The 11,085-nt window shown below is 32.7% G+C and overlaps 1 protein-coding gene across 1 annotated transcript; it reads right to left on the bottom strand.

Annotated features, from left to right (window-relative positions):
• Positions 1-6,231: 6,231 nt before the first annotated feature.
• On the bottom strand, positions 6,232-9,631 carry LOC139503480 (uncharacterized). Its single transcript, XM_071293272.1, has 2 exons — positions 9,533-9,631; positions 6,232-8,481 (listed from the first exon to the last, which is right to left on the bottom strand). Exon 2 carries the CDS (start codon positions 7,636-7,638, stop codon positions 6,829-6,831), a length of 810 nt encoding a protein of 269 aa, XP_071149373.1. The 5' UTR covers positions 7,639-8,481; positions 9,533-9,631; the 3' UTR covers positions 6,232-6,828.
• Positions 9,632-11,085: the final 1,454 nt, after the last annotated feature.

Genomic DNA, 11,085 nt, shown 5'->3' with positions numbered 1-11,085 from the left:
TGTTTTTATAAATAAATATAATAGTAACAGTAGAAAACAAATAAAATTATTGAATCCCATGTAATTCCGCACATTTTGGTTATATTCATGACATTGTAGCTCTTATTTGAGGCGGATTTGCAAATGAGTGTTTTGCAAATTAAAAGTGTCCAGTGTTTTAAGATTGCATGGTGATTTTTTTTGATTTTTTTTTAACAAACGCCCCCCCCCCCAAAAAAAAAAAAACCAAACAAACAATATAAAACAAGAACCAAAAACATTGCGGAATGCTTGATTTAATCTTTTTTCCACATATGAAAAGAAATAATAATGCTTATATAATATATCGTCAGATTATCGGAATTCCAATGGGGACTAACTGTGCACCACTTATTGCGGACCTGTTTTTGTATTGTTATGAGTTACAATTTATGACAAAAATAAGCAAAGACCCATCGAAACAACATCTGATAAACAAATTTAATAATACTTTTAGATATTTATGTGATATTTTGGCTCTCAATAATGACGACTTCAGTATGTATATTAATGAAATTTATCCTGTTGAACTTACTTTAAATAAAGGTAATACTAACAATGACCACTGCCCTTTTTTCGATCTTGATATCTATATCACTAATGGAAAGCTGAATACTAAAATTTATGATAAAAGGGATGATTTTTCATTTCCTATCGTTAATTATCCGTTTTTAGATGGTGACGTTCCCTTGTCACCATCTTACGGTGTTTATATATCTCAACTTGTACGATTCGCTCGTGTATGTAACAATGTTTTAGATTTTAACGAGAGAAATTTATGTATTACTGAAAAATTATTACACCAGGGTTTTCGTTATCACAAACTAGTAAAAACATTTATTAAATTTTATCATCGGTATAAAGACATCATTCGTAAATATAGCTCAACATGCAGACATCTAATACGTTCAGGTATTTCACATCCAATTTTTTATGGAAATATTCTTTATAAAGCACAAAAGTGTCAGTATTCACCTCAGAAACTTACAAAACCTTTGAATAGACTTATTAAGAAGGGATATAATTACGATACTGTTGTCAAGTCATTAAAGATTGCATATTTTGGCGTTAATATTGAGTCACTGATAAGGTCTTTGCATAGGAACTAAACGCATTTATTCTAAAAAAAACAGTTATTGGCATGACACGGGTTATATTCTTCTCATATAAGTTATGATGGTATGATACTAAACCCCTAACGGGAAGGATTGTGCCTGATGTTCATATGATGAAGTCATAATCTTTCAGATAGTTTAATTGAAGTCTGGAGCTGGCATGTCAGTTAACTGCTAGTAGTCTGTTGTTATTTATGTATTCTTGTCATTTTGTTTATTTTCTTTGGTTACATCTTCTGACATCAGACTCGGACTTCTTTTGAACTGAATTTTAATGTGCGTATTGTTATGCGTTTACTTTTCTACATTAGTTAGAGGTATAGGGGGAGGGTTGAGATCTCACAAACATGTTTAACCCCGCCGCATTTTTGCGCCTGACCCAAGTCAGGAGCCTCTGGCCTTTGTTAGTCTTGTATTATTTTAATTTTAGTTTCTTGTGTACAATTTGGAAATTAGTATGGCGTCCATTATCACTGGACTAGTATATATTTGTTGCGGAGCCAGCTGAAGGACGCCTCCGGGTGCGGGAATTTCTCGCTACATTGAAGACCTGTTGGTGACCCTCTGCTGTTGTTTTTTTATTTGGTCGGGTTGTTGTCTCTTTGACACATTCCCCATTTCCATTCTCAATTTTATTTCCACCTAGTTTTTGATAGGGATTTAAAAAAATATCAAATAAACATGCTTTACAAAATCTAAAAGGATGACTCGATCTTTCCCCCAAATCCTCCATGAATATCAAATGGCCGCCCCTTAATTTTCCTGTCAAGTTAATAAGAAAATTCTATATGCCTACTACATGTATAAATTACTTGTCGGAGATATGTTTTCATTTTTAAACACTTCAGCGTGATTATCGTGCAAATCTATGACAGTATCCGATTTGTTTTTATGCCCGAATTGACCAATTGTCATTCCTCCACCATTTTTTTTTCAAAGGTCCGTTTCAAATTTGAAGTAAGGTGGGATTTTGCCTTAGATTTCGCTAGCTCCGTGTTGAAGTCATCACCTTGATTTTGAGATGGTAAACAGCAATAGAAGCGCCGTTCCCTCCCTTTCGTACGTTTTCAAGTTGATGTAGTCACTTTTGTCGTGGGTTGACACTTATATCTTTTCTCAGTATAAGCATGTGCGAATACCATTGAGAAAATTTTCCAAGCTGTCATTGAAAGCGTTGTGTGCATCTCAACTTTGAAAAAAAAATCTTTAATTATAAATCTGTAGGTTTGCAGTGTGTTTTGCGAAACAATTGTACACATCATATATATGTATATATCTGATATCATTTTATTGGTGGTTATATCTATATATTTTCGATTATTAACCTGCAGTTTGTTTATGAATGAGTAACATGTATGGACCTATTATTCAAACTGTACAGGTTTTCGAGGCGTTATTCTGGGGTTGTATTTTTTTCTATATCGTTTAGGCTTTTGCATTGAAGTATTAATTTGAGGTTTGATGTTTTCACATACTAGTAGTTTTTTTTGGTTCTGCGGTTGGGATTTATACTATTTCATTCTGTTTAACAGAAGGAGATAATGGAGTTAACAGTAGGAAAGGAAGAACACAATAGAAAAGTGGTTCTCTATGGCCGAAAACATAGAATATGTGCTGACTTTACACTTGAGACATTTTAGTGGTCTTGATAAGGAATAAGCATCGGTTACATTTTTTCTTAAGATACAGTAGGAATTTCAATAAAGATTGATTAAAGACGCGTTGTAACTTATATAACAGTAAGGAGATGTGTGATGCTTTTAAATTGGACAACTATCCATCAGAGGTCAAATGAATTAAAAGTAATCAATTTGTTTTAGGCAGATTACGAGATTTGAAGGTTCATTTAGCTTTCCCATATAGTGGGGTTCATGGTTCGGGATTTTCATCTGCATATATAAATGTTTGTAAGAGAGAAAATTGCCATTTTAACACAACGGGTCTGGATTTTTTGGAATAAAAGGAGGGAGCTTTTTTAAATCTGTTAAAGGGGCGAACACATTTTACCTTAATATTCCCACTGTTTTTTTAATCTGAGTTAAGTGACCCCTATGATACGCATATGCTGTACAAGGTACCAATATTTAATTATTGGTTATTTTTAGAGATTTCAATTTCGTTTTTGAAAATAATATGCAAGGGAAAAATAATATGCAAGGTATAACTTAAATTCTTATTTCACCATCTTCTGAGTTTACAAATGTGTCTTGATTGTTTTAGAAACTTATCAACCGAACAGAACTCTAAAAGACAGAAAAAATGATTCAAAGGAGGAGAAAACATTCATGAGGCATCGGAGATTGAAACCATGTCCTTAGAAGAATCCGATTCCGGTTCTATCTTCGTTACACGTCTTTTGCTGTTGGTCTCTACAGAGTTTAGACAGCTGATCCAGCGGTTAGATAGAAAATACGATCATTTGTTAAATGCTCTGCGGAAAGAGATTAAAATCCAAAACAACACTCGGGGAGCCATCAGATAGACCGTGTCCCAAAAAAATCCCAAGGGACTGGAGTGGATGCACATGTCGCACGCAAACATATTTCCGCTTTTTACACAATTGTTTGTTACAAATATACAATTTTTTATGTTCAATCAGCAAGAATTTTTGTACACTTTTGTTCGCTTATTCTTTCATTAATGTAAATGTTTATATTTAAATGGAATTAACCATGTGTATGATTTATTATTCATTTGTTTTGTGTTATTATCTTTTTCTCCCAAACAGCTAAAAATTAATTCACAAAATTCAGTATATTTATATTCTTGGTTTTTATAAATATATTTGCTAATCCTGGTTGCCCCTTCTAAAGAGGAACAGGGGAATGGCAATAATGAACATATATACATGTCATCAATACGCTGACTGCTTGAAAAAGAAATCTTCATATGTTTAAAGTAAAAAATTAATATAGAAATAGAAAGAACACGTGTTCAGTTTGCCTACATTTTTATTTATCAAAATAAGGTTTAAAAATGAATGGGAACCCAAATATGTTACACTTCTTCAAACCTGTACCTATTTGAAGGTCTATTTTTAAAGAATATAACATATACATTATTTCTACTTGTAAAAAAATAATGGAATCGCTTATATCCCGGGGCTTTTCGTGTAACTAAGAAAAATATAACTTCAGAGTTTTAAATTGCTAAATGTACTTCTTAAGTATCGAGACTATGATATAGGTGTGCTGCTCGATGTTGGTGTTTATCGTTGCAATTTCGTGATTCTTATTGTTTACTTATTATAGGTCATGTGACCTTTGCTGAGTCAAAGTGTCGGTGTCATTTTTTAACGTTTAGAATATGTGTAGCAAAATGCAGCTTGGTTCTCTTTTTTTTTTTACCTCATTACGGAACAAAAAACGATCAATGACATAAAGGCATGTAGCAAGTCGTGATACACTTGAAGATAATAGGCTTGAAACTTTTACAGCCATATGTTACAGCAAATTCTAATACGACGTGGTTCTTTCGCTTTGTAAACAACAATGTGATAAAATTCTCCATATATCTATACTTAGCGCAGACTCCGAGATGTACATAATAATGGCTGTTACAATATACTTCCCACGTAAAGCCACATGTATTGAAACCTATTTGTAAACCCTTTGCCGATTTTATTGTTTTAACATTATTGCAATTAAAAAAGACAAAATCACTTTTATTCTTATTCGGATGCATAATAAAAAGAAGTAATGCACAATAGCTCGGAGAAACCAACAAAATAAAAATAAATAAAAGTCCGCGAAAGTTTATTCATGTTTTTGGCGCTATTAAAGTCATTTCAAAACATGACGTCGTACAAATGAAAACGCTAGAGTTTTCTGTTACGTGAACCATTTAAATGTCGTTTACTATTGTATTAAAATTGATTCTCAAGGTAGGTTTTGTTTGATTTTCTATCCTATTGCATTATTTGCATATTTACTGATTTCAGCAAGTCAACATGGCGGCTCCTTAGTTACGAAATGTCTACTTTGGATTTAACGGTAGCCTACGAGAAAAACATGTAAATCAAAATGGCAATTGTTGGTTTTGAGAATGAAACAGATTTTTTTTTCGGCGGTTGCTCACGAAATAATCCATGCAAGCTATGGATTTATTAGAATGTTCGAGCTTTATCTAACAGCCACGCACACAGCAAACCCACCCTCGCTTCAGTTTTTTTAATGATCGTATTTGTCCTATTAGAATCGAAATAGTTCATGGAAGCCATAGACTATTGGAAATTTACACATGGCCTGGCCCGTGATATTCGTTAATTTTATCCCTCGCTAACGCTCAGGATAAAATTCGAATATCACGGCCCAGGCCATGTGTAAATTTCCAATAATCTATGGCTTCCATGAATTATTTCTTACTTTGTGCATAAGGTTATGGCCTTATTCACGCTTAACCATCTTTATAGAAATACAAACACTATTGTTAATTGTGAATCTGGTAGATTTGTACATCATCAAACTATCAACATATTTGCATACAGCCTTTCGTCTCCCTTTAAACGTTTATATATGGAGCAGGATCTGTTTATATTCCCGTGCTTGCATTTCCTATCTTAATTTTCTTGATAGAGGGTTACTGCTCACAAGGAAGCTATTAAACCAAGAGTTCCAAATGGTGATGTTGAAATCATCCCTTCGTAAATTTTACGGACGCCATCACGAGTTGGTTGACCGTTATGGAATAACCGTTTTACAAATGATATCGGATATGTTCCTTACGTCGTAACTACAATCCCCTTCCCTTTCATGAATGTGACTTACCGAACTAGACTATTTACCGGATTTGTAATCAGATAAGCAACACGACGGGTGCCACATGTGGAACAGGATCTGCTTACCCTTCCGGAGCACCTGAGATCACCCCTAGTTTATGGTGGGGTTCGTGTTGTTTATTCTTTAGTTTTCTATGTTGTGGCATGTGTTCTATTGTTTTTCTGTTTGTCTTTTTCATTTTTAGCCATGGCGTTGTCAGTTTGTTTTAGATTTATGAGTTTGACTGTCCCTTTGGTATCTTTCGTCCCTCTTTTATAGAAATTTAAAAAAAACACACACAAAACCTTCAAACGAACAAATAAAAGGAAGAAAAAAGTTAATTAGAACATTTTGAACAGTTTATTGAGGGTTATAAATTGATATAAATATTAAATTTAAAGGCAATTTACATAATATGAATAATTTTAAAATATACAAATATAATTTAGTATATAAAAAGTTTGTTTCAATTGTTGCATTTGTAAACTTTAAATTTAATTCACAGTTAATGGTTTCAAACAGAAAAAAAAACATAGACATTTGTTATGATTTAAATATTTAAATCTCTTATTTCATCCAATTTGTTATGCTTTAAAATCTTAAAGGTTCCGTATATCTAAATTTATCATTTAAATAGGTTTATTGTTATTTAAAAGAAATAAACTCTAGATTTATACAACTTTAAAAGTATATATTAATTGGGTTTATTCTTAAAAGTTTAATGGTTATATTAAACATAAAGTAAATACGGTATAAATTAGATATTTACAAACGGAATATATCAAAGATTTTTAAAATCTAAAATATATATTAGCTTTTATATAGATTTAAGTTTCTCATATATGCATCATTTCATGCAGTGTATATACAAATTTATTGTTTTATTTTTAGACTAATCACCAATAACTACAGTCCGTGAAGTGTTAATTAGCCTGTGCTTATTGTGCTTTATAGATATGGATAGATCTACCATCGTCGTGTAGGACTAACAATTCATTTGTTTCATTGTTGTAAGACAAACACGTCGGTTCATTGATACCATCGTCTGGTGACAAAACAATGTCACTTTTCTGTCCATCATTAAATATTTTATGTATGTTGTGTGTGAACCATCCTGCTACATACACATTCCCACGTTCATCTACAGCTACACCATCAGCATTTTGCAGGTCAGGACTGTTGTATATCTCACGTTCTTTTCCATCCGATGTAACGACGTATACTTTATCACTTTTGTTGTCAGTACAATATACATCACCATCTTGATTGGCACAGATTTCCCTTGGATCAAATGTTGTTTCTATAACTTTAAGAACTTTACCATTGATATCCACTATTGTTAGAGAGTAAGGTTGATTTTTTACCCAGATCTTATCCTTGACACTGGTGATTCCTGTACAGTTTCCCTGAACTTCAATTCTCCTACCAGGCTTCAATGATGTCAGGTCGATTATCTGGATACCTGCGTTACTAGCAGCTACTAAAGCATGGTTTTTGTTATATAAGCATATATTGAATGGTTTAGAATCCAAATTAATCACGCTTGGGTTCGATCCATCAGGTTTACTAACAATAAGTTGTTTGTCCTTTAATTGACAGAGTAGTAACCTATCATCAGGAATAACGCATCCTCTGTTGATAGTTACTACATTTCCTAATTGCCTGACCGGGAATGAATGTTTCAGTGATAACTTTCTTTCGTCCCTAACGAGAAATTGACCTTGTTGATCAATATCTAGTAAAGGCATTTGGACTTGGACATTTTCTATCGTTATTGAACCCAAGTCTGGGACTAGTTTACTAATGTTCGATTCAGATTCTGACGGATTATATTTAAGTATCGGAACAGTAGCTGTTTGGATTTCTCTGATTTCTAATTCTTTCTGGTAAGTTTTTGCATCAAGACATTTTACCACCTGGAATAAATGGATTTCTGATGTGTGTTGCTTTAGTGATTTTAAATCACTTTTCCATGTAGCCAGCAAGTCAGAGCTGGATTGGATGTATTCTTTGCTCCGGGACACACTCTCGGTACAATTTTTATAATTGTAGTCAATGTCTTTATGTATCTTTGTTTCTATCTTATCTAAATGAGCAATAATGTTCTGCTTGAGTTCCGACACCCTTTTTTTTTTATTTTGTTTTGATTTTTTTCTAAATCAACAAGTGTTGTCTCATTTTGACTCAGTATGTTCTCTGTAACTTGGCATAGGTTGGAAAGCCTTCTCTCTAGATCAGAAATAACAGTGCCATGTTTCACGCCTCTAGCAGCTTTTTCAATTGAAATGATAGACTTGCAATGTTGATGTGATATCGGAACACATGAATAGCAGATTACTTTGTCATGTTGACAGCAGTACAGTATTATCTTTTGATCTGGATGATTCTTGCAGTTCTTGGACAATTTGAGAAGTGAAGAACTTTGTTGTTGTATTTCTTTCATTGGTACTACCTTGTGAGGTGGGGACATCTTTTCGTGAACTCTGGAACACGCCTTACATACAAGTTCACTGCAATCACTGCACCAAGATACAGCTGTAATGTCTTCATCACTGCGCTTACAACCAGCACAGAATTTACTGTCCGCCATTCTGTAAGAATAGAAAAATATAGCGTCTGTACTTAAGATACTCACTAAAGTATGAAAATTGAGGCGGCCTTTTTTTTTTTACCTCAAATGATCGATAAAGATTTCTGGTTAAATGTAGACATGGACAGTAGTACATCTTATGGGATTTTTCCAAGGGAATTATATCAAAACATTTTTTTTCTTTTGATATGTGAGTGTTCAGCCTGAAGTAACTAAACTCCTATAATGACCGAAAAGATGCAGAAAAAAATGTGTAATCTAAATGTTTTGTCTTCAAGAAAACAAAATGCATTGATGACCATGTCGAAATTAAATGGAAAACAGTTAGAGAGTACCAAAAATCTTATCAATTACTTAAGACGAATAGTAGTTTGTTACAATACTAATTTATTTCACAAGGTAAATAAACAAATAAAAAAAATATACAGAAAAATACATCTTGAGGAGGGGGAATAAAACATCATATATGACAGTCGGAATAAAAGAAGAGTTAGAGTTTATTTAAAACTTTTGGAAAATTTTAATGAGAATGATATAGAAATATGCAAACTACTGTCATTCTTATATCGTGAGAAAACATAGAATAGTACAATTTATCAACAAAAATAAGAATTAAAAAGGGGAGGGGGTCCATTCACCACACGCCTTTGTTTAAGAGAAATATCAAGATTATTATTGAAAACATCGATTTGTATTGTTCAGAGATTGACACTTTCGCTTTTCAAGTAAGGTAACTAAGCAAATAAAAAGGGGACATTACTATATGAGCACAGCTTTAGTGTTACCGTGTTTATTATTTTTTTTTCATTTCTTTTCTTTATAATGATGCAATGAATAAGGTTTATTAAAGTCCGTATGCTACATGTACATGTATCTCAATTAAATATAAATATACCACAATACGCCTTTGTAAGTAGGATTTTTAATAATAACATACATTTTTTTTATTATCTTGGCTACCAACGTAAATATTTATAAACAATTTGTATGTTCATCTTTATCTTTGAAGTTTGACTTTTCTATTTTTTATGTAATTGTTTGATTTAACTTACCTATCCAGTGTCTTTTAAATCAAAACTGTGTGTTTTGTTTTTTATCAGCACTGTAAAATTACTTTCGTTTTCAGGGGGAATTTGCATTTGATTAAAGGGAAACAACTTAAATGTGCTAACGGTGATTTAACTGAATCGGCGCTAAAATTTAAATCGCATTCGTGTTTATCATTTTTATGTTGATACGATTGTGTGTACCAACATGAGTGTCTCATTACAAATGTATTGTCACTGATAAAGTTTTTACCTAAATAAGCCCGTTAGTCTTCTCGTTTGAATTGTTTTACATTGTTATTTCGGAGCCTTTTATAGCTGACTATGCAGTATGAGCTTTTTTCATTGTTGAAGGCCGTACGGTGACCTATAATTGGTAATGTTTGTGTCATTCAGGTCTCTTGTGGAGGGTCGTCACGTCTGCAATCATACCACATCTTCTTTTTTTATATTAATATTGATTGTACTTTTTATTTCAAACTTTTCCTTTACAAAAAATATACACATCTTGAGATACAATTAGGCTGACACAGGGCTTTGTATAGTGATGTATATATTACTATACAAATCATTGATAAACAATGACTCTTGGGACCAGAGGGAAGGGGGCATGATCGTACATCTACCGAAACACGTGAACAGAAAATGGATTTAGATACAAGTCAATCTATGTTTATCTTCGAAAAAATTAGTAGCTAATAAAAAAAAAATTATTCAGAATATTAACTTAAAATCTTACAATAAAGACGTTCAGTCAAGTTTAATTAGCCCGAAATTAATCAGGTATTTTTTTTTACAAAATCAGTTTGATGTTGATGTCTACCGGTAAATCGCAGCTACTGCAATATATAGACAGTTCTCAACTTTTCTGAACTAAACTGAATTTACTGCTGTGGATATATGTGATAATAGACTGAAGGATACACATGAATTAAATACACATGTAGTCCTTCAACTCGGTTGATAGTTTTTGAGGGTAATAATCTGTCCTATCACCCTCTCAGCTATTTTTTTATTTATTAGTTATTCTCCCAGTCGATATTTCAGGGCTTGTATTCCCTATCATGATTTTCTTGATAGAGGGTTGCTGCTCCCATTGAAGCTTTTAAACTAAGGGTTCTAAATTGAAACAATCATTTCTCCGTAGATTTTAATGACGCCATCAGGAGTTGGTAAACCGTTATGGGATATTCGTTTCATAGATGAATGCAGATGTTCCAAATGTCGCAACTACAATCCCGTCTTTGCTTCCCGGGTTTGTACTGACATGAGCAACACGATATATAAATCAAGCGGAGCAAAATCTGCTGAAGTAAAATGATTCATTCATTCTTATAGTAATCACATTGCGCTATCATTTTTGATGTGGCATTTTTATTTTGAACATTTTGCTGTTCATTTTTGACGCCACATTTTTTTCTTTTGAACATTTTGCTGTTCATTTTTGATGTGACATTTTTATTTTGAACATTTTGCTGTTCATTTTTGACGCGACATTTTTTCTTTTGAACTTTTGCTGTTTATTTTTGGTGTGACAAGTTTCTTTTGGACATTTAGCT

Source organism: Mytilus edulis, chromosome 14 (genome assembly GCF_963676685.1).
Source record: "Mytilus edulis chromosome 14, xbMytEdul2.2, whole genome shotgun sequence".
Taxonomy (NCBI): Eukaryota; Metazoa; Mollusca; class Bivalvia; order Mytilida; family Mytilidae; genus Mytilus; species Mytilus edulis.
This window is presented reverse-complemented; position numbering and strand designations above follow the sequence as displayed.

Bases quoted from the DNA above. Each gene is read 5' to 3' on its own strand.
- LOC139503480 (XM_071293272.1), bottom strand. From the start codon at position 7,638: ATGCCTTTACTAGATATTGATCAACAAGGTCAATTTCTCGTTAGGGAC.